The sequence below is a fragment of the Gigantopelta aegis genome, chromosome 3 (genome assembly GCF_016097555.1).
Source record: "Gigantopelta aegis isolate Gae_Host chromosome 3, Gae_host_genome, whole genome shotgun sequence".
In the NCBI taxonomy this organism is placed as follows: Eukaryota; Metazoa; Mollusca; class Gastropoda; order Neomphalida; family Peltospiridae; genus Gigantopelta; species Gigantopelta aegis.
This window is the reverse complement of record NC_054701.1, coordinates 3,627,547-3,652,896: the sequence shown is the minus strand read 5'-3', so window position 1 is coordinate 3,652,896 and position 25,350 is coordinate 3,627,547. Positions and strand designations below refer to the sequence as shown.

Sequence of the window (25,350 nt, the reverse complement as noted above, 5' to 3'; positions counted from 1 at the left end):
TGGTATATGCTGCACTATCTGTGGAAAAGTGCACTGCCAATGACAAATCGTAGTGAGATTTTTAACTGAAGACTACATATCACAGAACTTACAACATTGTTGACATGCAAAAGCAATGATTAATATAATTGAACTTGATGACTAATCAATTAATGTGCCAATCAACAAAACAAACTTTATTATAAAACAAACTATTTGAAACACTTCAGTTCATATATTTATAAGTTACTCAGATGTCTAATTACATAGATCTGTAATTAAGACCAAACCATGAGTAAATACTTCTAATAGTTCGAATGAGAAGTAGCGAAAGATTACAAATTTAGATAAAAATAAAATATATTCTGGACATCATAACCAGTCATTATTACTGGTATAATTATGACAGGTATAGCCAAGTCTTTGGCATGTGCTGTGCTGTCTATGGGAAAACGCATATAAAAGATTTTGTTTACTTATGGGAAAATATAGCAGGTTTTCTCAGAAGACTACATGTCAGAATTAAATGATGACTTGTTAAACTAAACAAACTTTTAGAAAAATTAGGATGAGCACCGGTCATTTTTGGTGTAATTCCATCAAAAAAACTGTTCACGCCTAAAACGTTACTTGAACTGTTTATATACTGTGAATGTTTTGTTGTTGTTTTTTTTTTCTCAGAAATGGACGCGCGCATAAATAATTTAAATGATCCCACTTCATGGTTCTCTTAAAAGCTTTATCACAATATGTTTTTGTTTGTTCACATGTATCACACTGCTGAAGTCTCGATCGACCCAGATGTTTGTTAAACAACCAATTGAAAATGGCTACAGTTCCAAGTCGCGTTCATCGCGCGAAATTGAAAAAGAGAATTGGTTATAAATATCCTCAACCGTACCAGGTGATTAAATGACACGTATTTGTAATAAATAGATGTAATTAATGAGCTTTAATTTGAAATTAAGTGAATTAAATATGTGGGCTGCATGGATATTTGATCAGTACGGCACAAGCCAAGAGCAGATAATTCAGTAATTCTTAAACTTTAAGTTTAAGTTAAAGCTGTCACTTAAAGTTAATGTTAAGTTTAGGGTTAAAGTTGGAGTTAAATATAACTAGGGTTAGGGCCAACAATATTTATTTTCAAACTTATCAAAAATAATAAGATAAAGCCTCCATATCAAGCCTCCTTATGTGACAATCAGAAGCATGTCATCTAGCGTTTGTTGACAGATGCAAATAGAAGGAAGTATGTTTTTGACAAATACGAACAAATCATTGTGATATATTCTGTTCTCTTGTAAGTTAAAAACATATAAATCATGCACCATTTTCACAAACCTTGAAATAGTAGGGCAACGACCCCAGTATTCGACCACTTAAAGCCACACACCCTAGTTCCATCCAGCGAAAATAAATTATAATTTGGTTAATCTACAAACCTGTAACACACTTAGATCACGTTTTTATCAAATGGAGTGAAAAAGCAGGTTTTATATCGATACATACCATGGGAATCCCCATGTCCCAATTGCTTGAAATAATTTTGAAACTTTGTATTCTGATGTCACCGGTAGATGTTGCTTGAAGCACAACAATGCCTATGTCACGACAAATTTCACAGATTTGGGGTGCGTTCTTTTCACCTCTCCTGGACATGTTCCAACTGTTCTGTCCTGGTTGTATCCCCTCTCCAGATATCGTAAGACTTAGCAAAATTATTGGTTTTACGGGTTTGTAACGTTTTGTATTGAGATACTTACTTGTCTGAACTTTATTGTTACTGAAAATGTTCACGAACTGTGAAGAAAAATCTCACAAATGAACAACAAATCGGATGTTGATTCCACGAACCGTGCACGAGAACACAAACCGAACCAAAATGATAACGGTCACGTGGTATACCAACGTCTGTGACATTGAAATGGAAATATCCCCTTTAAAAATAGATTAGACCTTGTCTGCTCAACGTTTTTTTCTCAGACGCGCGTGAGTTTTTCAGAAATACGAAAAATGCATTTTGTGGTATTACAAACACCAGGATTACCAAAAAACACTTCAGGTGAATGGAAATGTATATTCTAAATAATAAACGGTAAGTAAAGTGTAATTTTATTTGTGAAAAAATGGGTTTAATAGCAAAAAACAACGCCGTAATGGTTAACAACTAGCCGTAACTAGGGTGTGTCCCTTTAAGAAAGAAAGGATTATAACATGTTCATTTTATTGACATTTGCTAATATTTGTTTTTCTTCGTAAATACTTACTGGCAATGCTATTCATTGAATAGACCCAAGTTTTGTTCATGCAGTATATGCCGACTAGAGTAGGTTTGAGTGCTGCAAGGAACAGTATGCAGTATTTGACCAGCTGACCCAGTATTCGACCACTTTCTAATTAAGTAATAAAACTAAACTTTGAAGTTTGAACAGTCTCTTTGGTCCTATCTCAGTTTACAAATAATGATATTAGACTGAAAATAAAAGAAAAAATAATTGTGTACGTCCTGACAAACAGCACCAAAAGACAAATGTAGTAAATTTGTGGTTCTTGGGAGTTTATTTTGGAAATGTATCCTCAAGCTTTTCTATTGGTCGAATACTGGGGCAGCCGTCTCTATCATATGTCATTATTGGATCACGTGGTCACATGATCAAAATTATAATGATTGAGGTCACATTGCATTGCCAGCACCATTCGATTATAAAAAAAAAAAAATTAAAGACATTTTCAAAGATTCCAAATGGATTAAAAGTATTGCAAATGTTCACGGGATGTTGAATGGTGTAATAGCATGCTATAAAAATGGCCGACGTTCATATTATCACTCTAGCTGATGAATATCTACTTACGTTCATTCACATGGTTATCATCTGCTATTGCGTTTTCGGAAGAAAGAATGTTCACCCTGTCGCGTATGTTCAAAATACGTTGGGAAAATCTATATACTATTCAGTTTAAACGAGTATGGTAATTAATTAAATACACTGGTGGAATACTGGGTGCTGGTCGAATACTGGGGTCACTGCCCTAATTGATCCCCCCTCTTGCAAAGGTGTTTATTATTTCCTTCCAATTCACTCTCCAACTTTCTACATGTTCCAGACCTATTGTCTGCTATTTGGGTTTGTCAGCTGACCAGCCGAAGTATTTTGTAATGACGTCTTACGGCTTGTATGGAGGCGCATAAAGGCCATATAATATTAACACAAATCTGTAACGTCATACATTGTTGGTTGACTGAATCCCTTAGAGAATGAGCGAGAGCATCAAAATATTTGTTACTTTAAACATATTGTTAAAATTTATAAACTGAACTCAAATATAAATAATAAGGGGTACTGATAATAATATTTAAAAAATAAATAAAATAAAAATAAAATAAACAAAGCACTGAAAAGGTGATAATTGGAAAGAACACAAAAACATCCACCTCACTGAAAGCAATTCAATTTCACATGAGGAAAGTGAAGGGTCTGATTTAGAGGAATACGAAATGCTGTATAATTGGTAAACAGTTTTCTCTACCAGCACACAGAGAATGTGTCAAGTGGGTATAATGTGATAAAGGTGATCACTAGAATTTAGAGTCCAGACTCCATCTCAAATGACATCACATGCATACAACTTGTATGGCGTTGCCATGACGTGACTGTCTCAGACCCTATTAAAGTCGCGAGTCTAGACTCTAAAAGTTTTATGAGCACCAGGCCAGGACTTGCTTGATGTTCACGCTCACTAGTAAGGTAGCATTTATTAACATTTTGTCCATAACGGGCCTCCATACTAAACAATAATAACACCGGCGGTAACTGAGAGTTCCTTCCCTTTGTGTATGTACGTCACTCCCATCAAAACTGGTACATTCTTACTGGAAATTAATCTAAAAATTATTTCACTATATGCATGAAAGCATGAATAACAAAACAGCCAAAAAAATCGTTAGGTTAGACAAATGTTTTTATAATTTGGAATCCCATTTTTGTATAAGCCCTGCAGTAATAGGGCGTGCTATGCTAAATCATATTGACCCATACCACTTGAAGAGTATTCCATAAACAAGCAAAATGGAAGATAGCAGAAAATTGCATGTATTTTGCCTTTGCCATTTCAGCAAAGTTGATATTAATGACATCGTTACAGTCTCATATGTGGAATTTGTGTCACTGTAATGGGTTTTTTTCACGATTTGTGTCTGGACAAAATGTGGGGGAAATCTTAAATTTCGGGAGTAATTTATCATAGTTGTTAACACTGGTTCGGACTTTAGTGTTAGATTTCCCCCACATTTTGTCCAGACAGAAATTGTAAAAAAAACATACCATTGGCAAAGATTCAACATGTAACCCTGTCACTTATATCGACTTCGCTGAGATCTCCTAGGACAAAAAGAATGTAATGTTTCGTTGTCTGCCATTTTGATTTTTTATAGAATACACTTTAAGAAAGGTCAACACCTCCGAAGTATGTGACGTAATTAATATGATGTCATGATGTTGTTAGATTACATCACATCCTTTCGTGAACCCCTCTTAGAGAGTATTCCATAAACAAGTAAAATGGCAGCCTACACCCTTTTTGTCTTAGCAGGTTTCACCGAAGTCGATGGTTATGGTGCGGTTATCTCTTTATACTGATAAGAGTAGGAGTACCGGGTGGATATTTTCCCCATTTCCATGATGTTGATCATTATTGTATGCTGTGGTTTTTGCTTTAGGTTGCTGTGAAGAGGGCTGGTCAAGTTTACGACAGAATCTATGCAATTTTATATGGTGGATGCATTGGTGATGCATTGGGTCTACTCACCGAGTCATTATCAAAAGAGGAAGCGAAAAAGGTATACATAAACAAATGTTTTAGATCTATGGGAAAGTGTAATAAATATATATTAGTTGTTGACAGATCTATAAGAAAGTGTGTAATAAATATATATTAGTTGTTGCCAGATCTATAAGAAAGTGTGTAATAAATATATATTAGTTGTTGCCAGATCTATAAGACAGTGTGTAATAAATATATATTAGTTGTTGCCAGATCTATAAGAAAGTGTGTAATAAATATATATTAGTTGTTGCCAGATCTATAAGACAGTGTGTAATAAATATATATTTGTTGTTGACAGATCTATAAGACAGTGTAATAAATATATATTAGTTGTTGCCAGATCTATAAGAAAGTGTGTAATAAATATATATTAGTTGTTGCCAGATCTATAAGAAAGTGTGTAATAAATATATATTAGTTGTTGCCAGATCTATAAGAAAGTGTGTAATAAATATATATTAGTTGTTGCCAGATCTATAAGAAAGTGTAATAAATATATATTAGTTGTTGCCAGATCTATAAGAAAGTGTGTAATAAATATATATTAGTTGTTGCCAGATCTATAAGAAAGTGTGTAATAAATATATATTAGTTGTTGCCAGATCTATAAGAAAGTGTGTAATAAATATATATTAGTTGTTGCCAGATCTATAAGAAAGTGTAATAAATATATATTAGTTGTTGCCAGATCTATAAGAAAGTGTAATAAATATATATTAGTTGTTGCCAGATCTATAAGAAAGTGTAATAAATATATATTAGTTGTTGCCAGATTTATAAGAAAGTGTGTAATAAATATATATTAGTTGTTGCCAGATCTATAAGAAAGTGTAATAAATATATATTAGTTGTTGCCAGATCTATAAGAAAGTGTGTAATAAATATATATTAGTTGTTGCCAGATCTATAAGAAAGTGTGTAATAAATATATATTAGTTGTTGCCAGATCTATAAGAAAGTGTAATAAATATATATTAGTTGTTGCCAAATCTATAAGAAAGTGTGTAATAAATATATATTAGTTGTTGCCAGATCTATAAGAAAGTGTGTAATAAATATATATTAATTGTTGCCAGATCTATAAGAAAGTGTGTAATAAATATATATTAGTTGTTGCCAGATCTATAAGAAAGTGTAATAAATATATATTAGTTGTTGCCAGATCTATAAGAAAGTGTAATAAATATATATTAGTTGTAGACAGATTTATAAGAAAGTGTGTAATAAATATATATTAGTTGTTGCCAGATCTATAAGAAAGTGTAATAAATATATATTAGTTGTTGCCAGATCTATAAGAAAGTGTGTAATAAATATATATTAGTTGTTGCCAGATCTATAAGAAAGTGTGTAATAAATATATATTAGTTGTTGCCAGATCTATAAGAAAGTGTAATAAATATATATTAGTTGTAGACAGATCTATAAGAAAGTGTGTAATAAATATATATTAGTTGTTGGCAGATCTATAAGAAAGTGTGTAATAAATATATATTAGTTGTTGCCAGATCTATAAGAAAGTGTAATAAATATATATTAGTTGTAGACAGATCTATAAGAAAGTGTGTAATAAATATATATTAGTTGTTGCCAGATCTATAAGAAAGTGTGTAATAAATATATATTAGTTGTTGCCAGATCTATAAGAAAGTGTGTAATAAATATATATTAGTTGTTGCCAGATCTATAAGAAAATGTGTAATAAATATATATTAGTTGTTGCCAGATCTATAAGAAAGTGTGTAATAAATATATATTAGTTGTAGACAGATCTATAAGAAAGTGTGTAATAAATATATATTAGTTGTTGCCAGATCTATAAGAAAGTGTAATAAATATATATTAGTTGTTGCCAGATCTATAAGAAAGTGTGTAATAAATATATATTAGTTGTTGCCAGATCTATAAGAAAGTGTGTAATAAATATATATTAGTTGTTGCCAGATTTATAAGAAAGTGTAATAAATATATATTAGTTGTTGCCAGATCTATAAGAAAGTGTGTAATAAATATATATTAGTTGTTGCCAGATTTATAAGAAAGTGTAATAAATATATATTAGTTGTTGCCAGATCTATAAGAAAGTGTGTAATAAATATATATTAGTTGTTGCCAGATCTATAAGAAAGTGTAATAAATATATATTAGTTGTTGCCAGATATATAAGAAAGTGTAATAAATATATATTAGTTGTTGCCAGATCTATTGGAAAGTGTGTAATAAATATATATTAGTTGTTGCCAGATCTATAAGACAGTGTAATAAATATATATTTGTTATTGCCAGATCTATAAGAAATTGTGTAATAAATATATATTAGTTGTTGCCAGATCTATAAGAAAGTGTGTAATAAATATATATTTGTTGTTGACAGATCTATAAGAAAGTGTGTAATAAATATATATTAGTTGCCAGATCTATAAGAAAGTGTAATAAATATATATTAGTTGTTGCCAGATCTATAAGAAAGTGTGTAATAAATATATATTTGTTGTTGACAGATCTATAAGAAAGTGTGTAATAAATATATATTTGTTGTTGCCAGATCTATAAGAAAGTGTAATAAATATATATTAGTTGTTGCCAGATCTATAAGAAAGTGTGTAATAAATATATATTAGTTGTTGCCAGATCTATAAGAAAGTGTAATAAATATATATTAGTTGTAGACAGATCTATAAGAAAGTGTGTAATAAATATATATTTGTTGTTGACAGATCTATAAGACAGTGTAATAAATATATATTTGTTATTGCCAGATCTATAAGAAAGTATGTAATAAATATATATTAGTTATTGCCAGATCTATAAGAAAGTGTGTAATAAATATATATTAGTTGTTGCCAGATCTATAAGAAAGTGTGTAATAAATATATATTAGTTGTTGCCAGATCTATAAGAAAGTGTGTAATAAATATATATTAGTTGTTGCCAGATCTATAAAAAAGTGTGTAATAAATATATATTAGTTGTTGCCAGATCTATAAGAAAGTGTGTAATAAATATATATTAGTTGTTGACAGATCTATAAGAAAGTGTGTAATAAATCTATTTGTTGTTGACAGATCTATGGGAAAGTGTGTAATAAACTGGAACTGGTCCACAAGAAGTTGCTGCAAGATGCTCACCGGCGGAAGTGGGCGGTGTACGACTGGACGGAAGAGACTGACCTCATGGTGCTGACCGCTCAGTCTCTCATCACTAACCGGGGAAAGGTTTGTCATCACAATTCCTGTTTTCACTCTTTACTCACAAGTCTACTGGTTATGCCATTAATGGCAGGGCTTTAGAGTGCATCAAAGTTGAATGTTGTGTCCAAAATAAGTATGCCAAGAATAAGCTAGCACAAATTAAGTACAAGCATGCTGACCTCAAAATATTTCATCTCAAAACCACTGACATGTTAGGTTTTAATTATATTAAAATAACCTGAAATGCATTTGCGAATATCTAAAACCTTTTTTATCAGCCATTAATCTTACTGCACTAAAAAACAACCCTAGTGTGCTAAGAACATAACACAGCCGTGTTATGCCCCAATTTGTGAGATGTATAGCCGTGTAGGTGGTGAACTTGTAAGCACTACATATTGGCTCCAACTCTTGTCTAGTTTCAGTTTACTGGGCAGATTGAAGGATAGTACACTGATTTATCTCTTACTACTAAACACATAACAGTTTGTTTTAAAATGGTCATACCTGGTACCAAAAACAATATTGACGTTTTTTTTTAACTAACTGCCCCCTTTCTTTTCTCAACTTCGAATTTTATCTTTTTTTTCTTGCCGATCTGGCAACTCCTATCTTTCAACTATTATCAAATTTATTTTTTTTCTTTCTTTTTGAACTTAACTTTCATACTTTCAGTCTTTTGTACCTCTGTTTTATAAAGTTTGTGGTCAGATTATTCATGTCTGTTTCATCACAGAGTTTTATCCTTTCTCGTTTTATTGGTGTTCTGGAGTAAAAATAATACGGTTTTGATGTTTTTCGTTGTAGGTTGTGCCTGAAGATTTAGCGAAACGTTTGATGGAATGGTCTGAACATGGTTTCCCTGAACTTGCAGATACGTCTGGTGTTGGCTTGTGCAGTTTTACTAAGAGTGTTCTTGCTCACCCACAATTCTCTGAAAAACCACAAAAGGTAACATCCACATGATATACTATACACCAAGAGAAACACAAATATCATTTCCAGCTGTAACATTATATATTTGTCTTTTCTGAAAGAAGTGTAGGTTCATATACTGTTTATCATTTCACACAAGTGAGCATTTATAATCAAGTAAAAACAAACTAATCATAACCCTGATTTGCATTTCGTCTAATGTTCAATTTATAAGTAATTAAAAAAATGTATATGTCTGAGGCTGTAGATATACATGGGAGGAAACTATTGTCCACAATGGTCCACAATTGATCCGTATATTGAGGTGGGCGGGTGACAGCGTAATTATTAGTTTATTCTCACTAGGTCCACTGCTTCTTTCCTTTTGTGGTTCAAGTAATATTTTATTTTGTAGGCAGTGGGTACTAAAAAAAACCAAATTACGTTTAAATTTATTGTAGAACAACTTTTAGAAAATGTTTTAACAGCCACCTGACACACTTTCCTCTTCGTGTGATGCATGTATAGAATGTGGTGAGCCACCTGACACACTTTCCTCTTCGTGTGATGCATGTATAGAATGTGGTGAGTCACCTGACACACTTTCCTCTTCGTGTGATGCATGTATAGAATGTGGTGAGTCACCTGACACACTTTCCTCTTCGTGTGATGCATGTATAGAATGTGGTGAGTCACCTGACACACTTTCCTCTTCGTGTGATGCATGTATAGAATGTGGTGAGTCACCTGACACACTTTCCTCTTCGTCTGATACATGTCTAGAATGTGGTGAGCCACCTGACACACTTTCCTCTTCGTGTGATGCTTCTATAGAATGTGGTGAGTAACCTGACACACTTTCGTCTTCGTCTGATGCATATGTAGAATGTGGTGAGCCACCTGACACACTTACCTCTTCGTGTGATGCATGTATAGAATGTGGTGAGCCACCTGACACACTTTCCTCTTCGTGTGATGCATGTATAGAATGTGGTGAGCCACCTGACACACTTTCCTCTTCGTGTGATGCATGTATAGAATGTGGTGAGCCACCTGACACACTTTCCTCTTCGTGTGATGCATGTATAGAATGTGGTGAGCCACCTGACACACTTTCCTCTTCGTGTGATGCATGTATAGAATGTGGTGAGCCACCTGACACACTTTCCTCTTCGTGTGATGCATGTATAGAATGTGGTGAGCCACCTGACACACTTTCCTCTTCGTGTGATGCATGTATAGAATGTGGTGAGCCACCTGACACACTTTCCTCTTCGTGTGATGCATGTATAGAATGTGGTGAGTCACCTGACACACTTTCCTCTTCGTGTGATGCTTCTATAGAATGTGGTGAGCCACCTGACATACTTTCCTCTTCGTGTGATGCATGTATAGAATGTGGTGAGCCACCTGACACACTTTCCTCTTCGTGTGATGCATGTATAGAATGTGGTGAGTCACCTGACACACTTTCCTCTTCGTGTGATGCATGTATAGAATGTGGTGAGTCACCTGACACACTTTCCTCTTCGTGTGATGCATGTATAGAATGTGGTGAGTCACCTGACACACTTTCCTCTTCGTGTGATGCATGTATAGAATGTGGTGAGTCACCTGACACACTTTCCTCTTCGTGTGATGCATGTATAGAATGTGGTGAGCCACCTGACACACTTTCCTCTTCGTGTGATGCATGTATAGAATGTGGTGAGCCACCTGACACACTTTCCTCTTCGTGTGATGCATGTATAGAATGTGGTGAGCCACCTGACACACTTTCCTCTTCGTGTGATGCATGTATAGAATGTGGTGAGCCACCTGACACACTTTCCTCTTCGTGTGATGCATGTATAGAATGTGGTGAGTCACCTGACACACTTTCCTCTTCGTGTGATGCATGTATAGAATGTGGTGAGTCACCTGACACACTTTCCTCTTCGTGTGATGCATGTATAGAATGTGGTGAGCCACCTGACACACTTTCCTCTTCGTGTGATGCATGTATAGAATGTGGTGAGCCACCTGACACACTTTCCTCTTCGTGTGATGCATGTATAGAATGTGGTGAGCCACCTGACACACTTTCCTCTTCGTGTGATGCATGTATAGAATGTGGTGAGCCACCTGACACACTTTCCTCTTCGTGTGATGCATGTATAGAATGTGGTGAGTCACCTGACACACTTTCCTCTTCGTGTGATGCATGTATAGAATGTGGTGAGCCACCTGACACACTTTCCTCTTCGTGTGATGCATGTATAGAATGTGGTGAGTCACCTGACACACTTTCCTCTTCGTGTGATGCTTCTATAGAATGTGGTGAGCCACCTGACACACTTTCCTCTTCGTGTGATGCATGTATAGAATGTGGTGAGCCACCTGACACACTTTCCTCTTCGTGTGATGCATGTATAGAATGTGGTGAGCCACCTGACACACTTTCCTCTTCGTGTGATGCATGTATAGAATGTGGTGAGCCACCTGACACACTTTCCTCTTCGTGTGATGCATGTATAGAATGTGGTGAGCCACCTGACACACTTTCCTCTTCGTGTGATGCATGTATAGAATGTGGTGAGCCACCTGACACACTTTCCTCTTCGTGTGATGCATGTATAGAATGTGGTGAGCCACCTGACACACTTTCCTCTTCGTGTGATGCATGTATAGAATGTGGTGAGCCACCTGACACACTTTCCTCTTCGTGTGATGCTTCTATAGAATGTGGTGAGCCACCTGACACACTTTCCTCTTCGTGTGATGCATGTATAGAATGTGGTGAGCCACCTGACACACTTTCCTCTTCGTGTGATGCATGTATAGAATGTGGTGAGTCACCTGACACACTTTCCTCTTCGTGTGATGCATGTATAGAATGTGGTGAGTCACCTGACACACTTTCCTCTTCGTGTGATGCATGTATAGAATGTGGTGAGTCACCTGACACACTTTCCTCTTCGTGTGATGCATGTATAGAATGTGGTGAGTCACCTGACACACTTTCCTCTTCGTGTGATGCTTCTATAGAATGTGATGAGCCACCTGACACACTTTCCTCTTCGTGTGATGCATGTATAGAATGTGGTGAGCCACCTGACACACTTTCCTCTTCGTGTGATGCATGTATAGAATGTGGTGAGTCACCTGACACACTTTCCTCTTCGTGTGATGCATGTATAGAATGTGGTGAGTCACCTGACACACTTTCCTCTTCGTGTGATGCATGTATAGAATGTGGTGAGTCACCTGACACACTTTCCTCTTCGTGTGATGCATGTATAGAATGTGGTGAGTCACCTGACACACTTTCCTCTTCGTGTGATGCATGTATAGAATGTGGTGAGTCACCTGACACACTTTCCTCTTCGTGTGATGCATGTATAGAATGTGGTGAGCCACCTGACACACTTTCCTCTTCGTGTGATGCATGTATAGAATGTGGTGAGCCACCTGACACACTTTCCTCTTCGTGTGATGCATGTATAGAATGTGGTGAGCCACCTGACACACTTTCCTCTTCGTGTGATGCATGTATAGAATGTGGTGAGCCACCTGACACACTTTCCTCTTCGTGTGATGCATGTATAGAATGTGGTGAGCCACCTGACACACTTTCCTCTTCGTGTGATGCATGTATAGAATGTGGTGAGTCACCTGACACACTTTCCTCTTCGTGTGATGCATGTATAGAATGTGGTGAGTCACCTGACACACTTTCCTCTTCGTGTGATGCATGTATAGAATGTGGTGAGTCACCTGACACACTTTCCTCTTCGTCTGATACATGTCTAGAATGTGGTGAGCCACCTGACACACTTTCCTCTTCGTGTGATGCTTCTATAGAATGTGGTGAGTAACCTGACACACTTTCGTCTTCGTCTGATGCATATGTAGAATGTGGTGAGCCACCTGACACACTTACCTCTTCGTGTGATGCATGTATAGAATGTGGTGAGCCACCTGACACACTTTCCTCTTCGTGTGATGCATGTATAGAATGTGGTGAACCACCTGACACACTTTCCTCTTCGTCTGATGCATGTATAGAAAGTGGTGAGTCATCTGACACACCTTTTGTGTGATGCATATATATAGAATGTGGTGAGCCACCTGACGCACTTTTCTCTTCGTGTGATGCATGTATAGAATGTGGTGAGCCACCTGACACACTTTCCTCTTCGTGTGATGCATGTATAGAATGTGGTGAGCCACCTGACACACTTTCCTCTTTGTCTGATACATGTATAGAATGTGGTGAGCCACCTGACACACTTTTTGTGTGATGCATGTATAGAATGTGGTGAGCCACCTGACACTTTCCTCTGTCTGATACATGTATAGAATGTGGTGAGCCACCTGACACACTTTTCGTGTGATGCATGTATGGAATGTGGTGAGCCACCGGACACTTTCCTCTTTGTCTGATACATGTATAGAATGTGGTGAGCCACCTGACACACTTTTCGTGTGATGCATGTATAGAATGTGGTGAGCCACCTGACACACTTTTCGTGTGATGCATGTATAGAATGTGGTGAGCCACCTGACACACTTTTCGTGTGATGCATGTATAGAATGTGGTGAGCCACCTGACACACTTTTCGTGTGATGCATGTATAGAATGTGGTGAGCCACCTGACACACTTTTCGTGTGATGCATGTATAGAATGTGGTGAGCCACCTGACACACTTTTCGTGTGATGCATGTATAGAATGTGGTGAGCCACCTGACACACTTTTCGTGTGATGCATGTATAGAATGTGGTGAGCCACCTGACACACTTTTCGTGTGATGCATGTATAGAATGTGGTGAGCCACCTGACACACTTTTCGTGTGATGCATGTATAGAATGTGGTGAGCCACCTGACACACTTTTCGTGTGATGCATGTATAGAATGTGGTGAGTCACCTGACACAGTTTCCTCTTTGTCTGATACATGTATAGAATGTGGTGAGCCACCTGACACACTTTTCGTGTGATGCATGTATAGAATGTGGTGAGCCACCTGACACACTTTCCTCTTCGTGTGATGCATGTATAGAATGTGGTGAGCCACCTGACTCACTTTCCTCTTCGTGTGATGCATGTATAGAATGTGGTGAGCCACCTGACTCACTTTCCTCTTCGTGTGATGCATGTATAGAATGTGGTGAGCCACCTGACACACTTTCCTCTTCGTGTGATGCATGTATAGAATGTGGTGAGCCACCTGACACACTTTCCTCTTTGTGTGATGCATGTATAGAATGTGGTGAGCCACCTGACTCACTTTCCTCTTCGTGTGATGCATGTATAGAATGTGGTGAGCCACCTGACACAGTGTACATTATTTACAGGCTGCTGAAATTGTGTGGAGAAACTCGCGGTGTGAACACTCGACAAACTGCGCCCTGTCACGGGCGCCGCTGATGGGCGTTCACTACTACAACATCCTGGGAAAGGTCATCAAGAACTCGCTGGACGTTTGCTCTGTCACGGACGCTGACCCGAGGTAGATCTTGTTCTAGTGACGCTCTTCGTGTGTCTTTACTATTACTTCTAAAACATGACTGTCAAACAGTTGGTTACCTTGGCAAAAATTATGTTACTTAAGATATTTTAATATCTGCAAAATCTTGTATCATTGAGATTGTGAATCTGTAGACGTTAGGATCACCAAAAAGATACCTGATGTAGAGAAGTGAACATTACAAGCAACAAACAGTGTCAAACAGAAATACTGTACAGTGTTGTGTTAGGAATATATACCTTTAAACGTCTTAAAATACATTACACAGTTAAAATGCAGACATTCCTAATGCACTTATTTTTAAGTAGGATTTTTTCAAAATCTACTTGTATATTTATGCTGAATGTTTATAGTGACTTAAAATGCCTACAACACACAGGTTATGTTTTTAGAGTATTTTTACCATATACATGTCATAAATGTTTTTAATATGAATATTTTAAATGTAGTTCTTACTGTCTATAAATATGAACATCCTTGTATTTTGTGTTACCAGATGCCACGCCTCATGTGTGGCGGTGTCTGTGGCAGTCTCGGCCATGTTACAGAAAGACCCGAAACACCTGAAGAAGACTGGCCAGTATGACATAGAGTCCATCATAGAGGAGTCGTACTCGTACAGCATGAGATGTCTGCTGGGATTACCATATCAAGAGGTAGTTGGTTGGCTTTGTTTCACTTTTCATCTTTGTTGAATGACTTACAGATAGAACAAGAAATTATTAAATTGTGATACATCCAAACGAAATCACATAACCTGCTGAGTATTAATTAGACTGTGCTTTATTATTCCTTTTTTTAAACAAATACAGAACTTATTTTCCATAGTTGGTATTGGTATTTTTAAAAAACAACAACCTCCACCCCCCCTAATTTTTAATATCAGTCATTTGACATTTTAAATTTAACTTGTTAGTGTACAAACCATATAGTAGGAGTTGGGTAAAGCCAGCTTTTTTTTTTTAAAGGTGATAAAAATATTCCATATGAAATGAATACTGTAGATCCTGAAATTAACGCGACCCTAAATTATGCGAGTGACTGTGGGCAGACTAAAATGTGACATGAAATTAATGCAAGTGGCCTCCCTATGAAATATTGTTTTCCTAATAACACATGTCTGTGTACCTTTTGGTTAAATCTAAGTTAAGGTGACTTCAGTGAGATGAACTCACTAACATGTCAATGTGCCCATCAATTAGCCTGTTTAGTCTCTATCTTTGCAGCAATGATTTACCTAAAGTGTATAATTACCTAAATCTGGCTAAACATTGGGATACATGTACCATTACAACTATATCTTCCTAAGATATGCCAACAAAATTGCAGCAAAATTAAACAGTAAAAACAAAGAAATGGTCGACTTCAGAATTAGCGTGCTAAAACCCATTTACGTGCAATGAATCGTGTTGGTTTTTGCTGGACTATTAGACAATTAGCTTGTCTTGCCTACAATGAATTATGCTCCAGTTATTTTATAAATTTATTATAATATTATTAATGCGAATAACAACTACTCACATTTTTCGCATTGATATTGACCGTGTTGTTTGTGTTTCAGGTTGATATTGACCGTGTGGTTTGTGTTTCAGGTTGATATTGACCGTGATGTTTGTGTTTCAGGTTGATATTGACCATGTTATTTGTGTTTCAGGTTGATATTGACCGTGTTGTTTGTGTTTCAGGTTGATATTGACCGTGTGGTTTGTGTTTCAGGTTGATATTGACCGTGTGGTTTGTGTTTCAGGTTGATATTGACCATGTGGTTTGTGTTTCAGGTTGATATTGACCGTGTGGTTTGTGTTTCAGGTTGATATTGACCGTGTGGTTTGTGTTTCAGGTTAAGAAGTTAAAGAACGTCCTGCACACGACATCACTGAAAGACTTGAATCTGGACGAACCGGGGAAGATGAACGACACGTACAAGACGTTAGGTGCTGGGTTTTGGGCGCTCAAACAGAAGGACTTCCGAAGTGCAATACAGGAGATCATTATGGAGGTGGGGCTGTAAACACACTCACAAAGTTGATTAACATTTTTTTTGAATGCATTAAATGTTCTTGTAATATTCTTAGTAGGGCTGTTCAGTTAAGGCCATCCTTAAATCAGTTATTGGCTGTGACCCAGTGGATTCTTACAGATCACTCGGACTTTATTTGTCTTTCATTCTAGTTTTCTTCTTCCATTGATTCCCACTATTACCACAAAGCCAAGATATTTATTTTTTTGATACCTAGAAGGGCATTTGATACATCATTTATTAAAGATATTGTGGGTTTTTTATGTACACAAGATCCATAGTTAAGCATTTAATACATTATATATTTATTAAAGATGACCTGATACTGGAAATCAGAAGGAATTCTTGTTTAACGATCCTATTAAATATTCATTGTGTTCTTTGTATTGCTATAAATGAAAAATAAATTATTACAAGAAATGGTATCAATAGTTGTCATATGCTTACATGAGATGACAAACTATTGGATAGATCCGAATCCGAAATTTATAGTTTCAGACGTATAAATTATTTTAAAAAAAAGCTCAACACCAAATAGGTACTTGGTGAAATACAATCAAGGTGAGAGATGAGGTTAAGTGTTTGTTTGTCTTTCTTTTCTGTTCTTTTTATTCTGGCCACATGGTCTCAGTTTCTCTAGTTTTTTTTGGTTCTCCACAGGGAGGTGACGCGGACGCCAATGCGAGTCTGGCTGGCGCCATGTTGGGCTGTAAACTCGGACTGCAGGCCATTCCGGCCAGCTGGGTGGAGAGCCTCATGCACAGACTGTGGCTGGACGACATCATAGACAGGTACGTGTTTCACCTTTCACTGGCTTTGCCTCAGGTGTTCTCCATTAATATCAAGTAACATCACAGTCCTTGGTGTGGGCAGTCTTGTCTGAGAAAACTAATAGAAAATCAACTAATATCTTTGGTATGAACTGTCCTGTGAGAAAAAGCATAGAAAATTAACTAATTTCTAAGTCCTTGGTATGCACTGTCCTGTCTGTGAAAAAAATGGATAGGAAATTAACTAATATTAAAGTCTGGTGTATAAACTTCTTGTGTGACAAAATACATAGAAAATTAACTAATATCAAAGTCCTTGGTATGGGCTGAGAAAATACATCAAGTAATATCAAAGGTCATGGTATGGACTGTCCTATGAGAAAGTACAATGAAAAGTTGATGTTTGGCAAGAGTGGCTTATGAAGTGTCAGCTTTTTTACCTTTTTCTTGATCTACGCCAAATGTCGCAATAACCAAATGTTAGAGAAATTCCTTGCTTCCCTTTCATGTCACTGAAACGCTAGGAACAAACGGTAAAGTTAGCGTGTTTCATGCTACTAGTTATTCTACAGTTAATGAGGATTGCATATACTTGAGTATTTCTAATTGAATGGATTCCTAAGACAGTTGAAGAGTGAATTAGTGTGAAGTTGCTCTTCGATGGACATACATTTTCTTTCTCTTAGTTTGCTAATTAGACTTGTTTACAGCAACTATCTGGAGTTTTGTTTAAAATAAATGGGTGTAACCAGCTGTGTCAGTTTACTTAACATCAGCAACATGGTAACTGATAATCTAATAAGTTCCTGTTTTGACTTATCTTGTTTGTTAACCTTGCTATGTTAAATGCATAATTCTGTTAAAAAGTCGCAGTTACTTTAAACAAATAATATTTATAATTATACAAGTTTATGTGTTTTCTTTTTCAGTTATTTAAATTTAATGGAGAGAGGTGCATTCAAGCCAAAGTGTGAAACTGTGGTATGAACAACTGTTAGATACAAAACCAACGAGCTTGTTCAAATGATTATGTCATGCATGGACTATACTGTTTGATACAAAAGCAACGAGCATGTTCAAATGATAATGTCATGCATGGACTATACTGTTTGATACAAAACCAACGAGCATGTTCAAATGATAATGTCATGCATGGACTATACTGTTTGATACAAAACCAACGAGCATGTTCAAATGATAATGTCATGCATGGACTATACTGTTTGATACAAAAGCAACGAGCATGTTCAAATGATAATGTCATGCATGGACTATACTGTTTGATACAAAACCAACGAGCTTGTTCAAATGATAATGTCATGCATGGACTATACTGTTTGATACAAAACCAACGAGCATGTTCAAATGATAATGTCATGCATGGACTATATTGTTTGATACAAAACCAACGAGCATGTTCAAATGATAATGTCATGCATGGACTATATTGTTTGTAGCTTCTTCGTACACACGGTGATAAAGCTAACATACTCACAATAGTATTGTAACAGGTCGAATTTCACGGGGGGGGGGGGGGGGGGGGGTAGGCACGACAAGTGTTGCCTTTTTTTTAATATAAAACATTTGGGCACCAAAACAAGTTGGAGGGGCACGAAGGCAAACTTTTCCTTCAAAAGAGGGGCGCGCAGTCTACTTACTTTCTATCAAGTGTCTGAGATAAAAATTATTTTATCTTATGGTCTTGGACTTTATTTTTGACACACATATATATGCCATAACAATGTATTTTACAAAGTTAATAACATGTATCATATATGCTACATTTTCCTTAAATGCCCAATATACATTATTAAAAGTATATACAAATTTATGAAAATTAAAAAATCAGCCAATGTACACTAATAATTGTAAGTTGAATGAATATGATAATTTTTGGTATTTATTTTGAGTACTAGGGCTAAAATAAATGAATGTGTCACAGCATAAGACTATTTCATCCTTCCTGCACCGCCTGTAGGATGACTGCCACTCTTAGGACTGGATTGCCAGAATGAAGCTTGTTCGTGACCGCAACATCCTAATCATCTTGCCAAGTCGAACATATATATTGGTTAATATGATATTTAAAACCATTAATGTGTAAGTCATAAAGAATATATTTATAAATGTCGTCAACGTAAACTGCTGTAAATAACATTATTTGTATGGGCATTTTACCACATTTGTTTTGCATCCTGGTATAAGTGACCTGTCACTTCGTGTGTCAACAAGCAGCCCGACTTCGCTAGATGTGATTTTTCATGTTACATTTTGTATCATTTCTAGATAATAAAATGCTGGGTTTAAAAAAAAAATTCCGAAGGGCATGGTGGCAAATTAGGAAAGGCAGAGCGATATTTTTCTTACCGTCGACACAGTAAGATTTTAGAGGCATAATGGCAAGTAAGGAGGGCAATTGCCATCTGTGCCGTGGTGAAATTTGAACCCTGTTGTAATGTTTCATTGCTCTGAATTTTAGAAATGTTTTTTTTCTATTGCAGTTTTATAAAAATGTTTCATGTCGATCATAATCAGCTAGTACAGATGGTGGCTGCAGGTTGTTTACATGCACCAGCTCAACAATGTTACAATGGTTGTTTTGTATTGGTCAGTTTGTCTGTGATATATGCTGGAGTGATGAATATTTTTGTCTGTTCACTATTTATATTTTTATTAGAAATGTATGTAGTTTTATATCAACAATATATATTATGAATAATGTACAATTGTAGAAAACATATGCATGAAGCCTATTTACAAATATATAGATCTGATAGACATTTTACCTATTTACGTAAATTTGTGCTTTCTGAAAGAAGGCTTTAAAAATAATATTGATGCTTTCTAGTATTCGCATTATGTTATATAAAGTGAGGTGGACTCAAGTTTAGTCTTCAGTATTGTTTTGTGGTTTAGAATATAGACAGCTGCATTTTTTGTGTAAAACAGTAAAATTCTTTAAAACTTCGCCAATATGCTACACACAGCAAAGCTTGCATATGAACTTGATGCTGATTCATATCATAAATGATACCTGGTTGTGAATGTGCAGTGTTTAAAACATTACACATATCTTGTACTGTTGTTTACTGTTTAGTATTACCGGTATCTAGTGTTTGTTGTATTAAATGCAGTTAGGTTTCTGAGAACTGCGAGAATGAAACGAGGAACACACTGAGAATGGGAAAAAATAGATCTGCACACCGCTATACTTTAAATAATTGATACGGTTAGGATTGTACATGCACTGGCAGTATTTGGAATAAACACGGATTCCACATGCTTGGAGCTCTTCCAGAATTAATCACAAGGAGGAGGTGGGAGGCAATGTCATTATTATTGTAAGAGTGTTGTATTAGAGGAACAATTATCTCTAGGCATACTAAATTTTTAAAAAAATGGGGGGGGGGGGTTGAGGGTATAACAAAAATACCTTCGACTTTTCCCATGTGATATGAATTTTTGTGTAATCAGATGTTTAAACATAACACTGGAACAATAATTACCTTGCACCGATAGCCAAATCGACCTCAAAAAGTCCATTAATGCTTGTAACCTGTAATTGAGTGAAACACCCACAGAGTTAATTGTTTATATTCACAGCCAGTTTCAGCTGCATGCTGTCAACATTGGCAGAAACAGTTCTAGTATCAGGGCTCGAAATAGGAAGTCAAATTGCAGACCAAAACAAATATGCCCTGCTAAAAAAAAAAAATGGCCTGCTGGATAAAAAAAAATAGCACACAGTGAGGGGAGAATTTGGTATAGTGTGCGAAACAGGATGACGTCTGAGATGGATTTGAGGAATTATGGAATTAAAATATAACAGAATTAACAGTTGTATAGCAGAGGAGATAATCATACAACTATTTCTTGAAAAAATTACCTGCTGCGATATTTTGATGGTGAATTTCTGTTTCATCTGCTAGGTCTAAAAAATGGACCTCTTTTCGCAAGCTTCAATTTCAGACCCTGAGTATGATACAATGGTGTTATAAGATGACTTTTTTGAAAACCCTCCTTTTGTTTAGCCTCACCTCCCTCCCCACCCCAAAAAAAAAGAAAGAAAAGATAATCCATGTTTCATTTAAGCTAAAAGCTTTCAATTTTTATTTTTTAATCTGTGATGTTCATTATAAGTAGATTACTAAGGTAACACAAGAAAAAGAAAATGACAAGACAATAAAATTACCTCTTCATGCATAAGAACATAACAATGTATGTTCTCTTTAATGTAGCCAGTATCATCAGAAGTAAACATATTATCTGAAGTAAGCCGATATGGTCTCAAGGAAGTTGATATGGTCTGAAGTAAACTGATATTATCTTAAGTACACTGATATTGTAAGAAATGGATTAAGTTACAAGCTTTCATAGAAAGTTTTTTTTTGTGTTCAGTAACAATAGATTACTATATATTTTTTGCCACATCTTCCACATTGATAATTTGTAACTTGTAATAGATTTGGAAATTAATATTTTGGTATCATCTTTAAAAATGCTACAAAAACAACATTACTGTAATCTATGGCAAACAAAATGTATACATATAAATTCAGTGTTGTTTGCACCCAATCTTAATACAATTTAAAAAAAAAAAAGGTTACTATTTTTTTTAATTTATACACGTGCATTATTTTCTTTGTTAAAGTGCTTACGGTGATGTCAGTCATTTGCGAAATTTGCATATTCACAGGGAAAAAAGCCTGCTGTAATATTAATCTGGACCTGGTTGTTGAAAACCTAGGTTAGTACTGACCCTCATTTAAGTGCCCTATCCCTGGTTGTGCTAGATTTAATCACTGAGTAATAAATGTGTTGTTTGAATGTTGGTTATTGCTAACCATGAGTTAAATATAGCCTAACCCTGGGTTAAAGTTAAAGCAGCTTTGACCTGCAGATAACTGTCTAACCAGTGATTAAAAATGGATAACTTGCTTTGAACTGCTCTCCCCAGCTAGCTTCTGCCTTGTTGTTTTTTCTAATTGTGTCAGTATTTTATGCAACATAATCAACAAGTGACAAAATGTCACAAACATTGGAAATCATAGCTGTAGTCTTGACAGTAAAGACAGACAACTTGAAGGCAGAATCCAAACAATTGTGGGATTTTATTTACTTTGCACTGATTGGCCCCCTTAAGTGACCCTGAGTTGGTGGGAACTAACCCTGAGTTTATAATGCAATATGTGGGGCTCTATCAAAGAACTCTGTATGTGGGGCTCCATCAAAGAACTTGATATGTGGGGCTCCATCAAAGAACTTGATATGTGGGGCTCCATCACAGAACTCGATATGTGGGGCTCTATCAAAGAACTTGATATATCGGGCTCTATCAAAGAACTCAATATGTGGGGCTGTATCAAAGAACTCAATATATCGGGCTCTATCAAATTACTTGATATGTGGGGCTCTATCAAACGAGACAACACCATACATAGTGTATGTGTGTGAGATCATTAGTTTGAAACACCATACATAGTTTGTGTATGAGGTCATTAGAGTTTGAAACACCATACATAGTGTATGTGTATGAGGTCATTAGAGTTTGAAACACCATACATAGTGTATGTGTATGAGGTCATTAGAGTTTGAAACACCATACATAGTGTATGTGTGTGAGATCATTAGAGTTTGAAACACCATACATAGTTTGTGTATGAGGTCATTAGAGTTTGAAACACCATACATAGTTTGTGTATGAGGTCATTAGAGTTTGAAACACCATACATAGTTTGTGTGTGAGATCATTAGAGTTTGAAACACCATACATAGTTTGTGTATGAGGTCATTAGAGTTTGAAACACCATACATAGTGTATGTGTATGAGGTCATTAGAGTTTGAAACACCATACATAGTGTATGTGTGTGAGATCATTAGAGTTTGAAACACCATACATAGTTTGTTTGTCATTAAGTTTGAAACACCATACATAGTGTATGTGTATGAGGTCATTAGAGTTTGAAACACCATACATAGTGTATGTGTGTGAGATCATTAGAGTTTGAAACACCATACATAGTGTATGTGTATGAGGTCATTAGAGTTTGAAACACCATACATAGTGTATGTGTATGAGGTCATTAGAGTTTGAAACACCATACATAGTGTATGTGTGTGAGATCATTAGAGTTTGAAACACCATACATAGTGTATGTGTGTGAGATCATTAGTTTGAAACACCATACATAGTGTATGTGTATGAGATCATTAGTTTGAAACACCATACGTAGTGTATGTGTGTGAGGTCATTAGTTTGAAACACCATACATAGTGTATGTGTATGAGGTCATTAGTTTGAAACACCATACATAGTGTATGTGTATGAGGTCATTAGAGAGTGAAACACCATACATAGTGTATGTGTGTGAGGTCATTAGTTTGAAACACCATACATAGTGTATGTGTATGAGGTCATTAGAGTTTGAAACACCATACATAGTGTATGTGTATGAGGTCATTAGAGTTTGAAACACCATACATAGTGTATGTGTGTGAGGTCATTAGAGATTTGAGTCTAAACTCTCTAGTTTCATAAGCACAGGCTCAGAATGCCAGTGTGTTTTTTGTTTTTTTCAAAACATATCAGTTGATATTTTGTTTTAATTATCTATATGGAATATGTATGTATACACATGTATTTTGTTTGTTTGATATATCTTTTAAGACCATACAGTTCAAACAATTTCATAAACTACTATATTGTATTATGTAGTGTGCATTATTATTAAAACATTACACTATCTTTATTGTTCTGTTGTTTAATATAAAGTGCAATAATTGTTGGCTCCACTATGACGTACATCAGCATCAGCGGAGCTTTTCTATTATCGATTTGTTTGGTGTCTGTCAACTTTTCCTTTGAAGTCTATCTTCTCCAACAGTTGTTTTGAAAGTTGGTACAATGATCCTTCACAAAGTAATAGAGAGATATATTGAATTTGAAGTCTATCTTCTCCAACAGTTATTTTGAAAGTTGGTACAATGATCCTTCACAAAGTAATAGAGAGATATATTGAATTTGTAAATATGTATTAAATTTTAAATAGAAATTTAACAATGAACATTTAAAAATCTCTTTTCCTAGAGATTTGATTGAATAGTTTTAAAATTTAACTTGAAAATTTTAGTCTATCTTCTACAGCTTTGATCAAATAAATATAAAACTTGGTACCATGATTCTCTGGGGCAGACTTCACAAATTAATGGAGAAATATTTTGGAAAGGCTGAATTTGTAAAAACAAATTTACGTTAATTAAAATTAAACATTTTAAATAGAAATTTAACATTGAAAATTTAAAAGTATCTTCTAGATTTTTGATTGGATAGTTCTAAAACTTAATAAAAGTATTCCCAGGAGCAGTAAAAACAATTTAAATAGAAATTTAACATTTACAATTTTAAAAGTATCTTCTAGAGGTTTGATCAAATTATTCTTAAACTTGGTACTATGATACTCTGGAGCAGTCATTACAAACTAATACAGAGATAATTTGGAATTTTTATGTTTTATTAAATTATATTAAAAAAAAAAAAAAAAATTAACATTGAACATTTTCAATCTGTTTTCTCCTAGAGAAACAAAATATTTAAATAGAAATTTAATGTCCGCTATGACATTTGTCAATGGAGCTTTTTTAATATTGATTTGTCTTGTATCCGTCTCTCTGTCAAGTTGTGCTTTGAATTCTATCTTATAGAGTTTTGATTGGACTGGTTTCGGTATTCTAAGGTGGTCTGTACACTGTTTTGGTATTCTAAGGTGGTCTGTACACTTTTGGTATTCTGAGGGGGTTTGTACACTGGTTTGGTATTCTAAGGTGGTCTGTATGCTGGTTTGGGTATTCTAAGGTGGTCTGTATGCTGGTTTGGGTATTCTAAGGTGGTCTGTACACTGTTTTAGTATTCTGAGGTGGTCTGTACACTGGTTTAGTATTCTAAGGTGGTCTGTACACTGGTTTAGTATTCTAAGGTGGTCTGTACACTGTTTTAGTATTCTGAAGTGGTCTGTACACTGGTTTGGTATTCTAAGGTGGTCTGTACACTGGTTTGGTATTCTAAGGTGGTCTACACTGGTTTGGTATTCTAAGGTGGTCTGTACACTGGGTTTGGTATTCTAAGGTGGTCTACACTG

The 25,350-nt window shown here is 35.6% G+C and overlaps 1 protein-coding gene across 1 annotated transcript; it reads left to right on the top strand.

The window, feature by feature from the left end:
- The first annotated feature begins 775 nt into the window (after positions 1-775).
- On the top strand, positions 776-18,731 carry LOC121369436 (ADP-ribosylarginine hydrolase Tri1-like). Its single transcript, XM_041494536.1, has 9 exons — positions 776-883; positions 4,700-4,819; positions 7,872-8,021; positions 8,805-8,948; positions 14,252-14,406; positions 14,921-15,080; positions 16,265-16,423; positions 17,105-17,235; positions 18,144-18,731. Exons 1-9 carry the CDS (start codon positions 806-808, stop codon positions 18,199-18,201), a joined length of 1,155 nt encoding a protein of 384 aa, XP_041350470.1. The 5' UTR covers positions 776-805; the 3' UTR covers positions 18,202-18,731.
- The last annotated feature ends 6,619 nt before the right edge of the window (positions 18,732-25,350 follow it).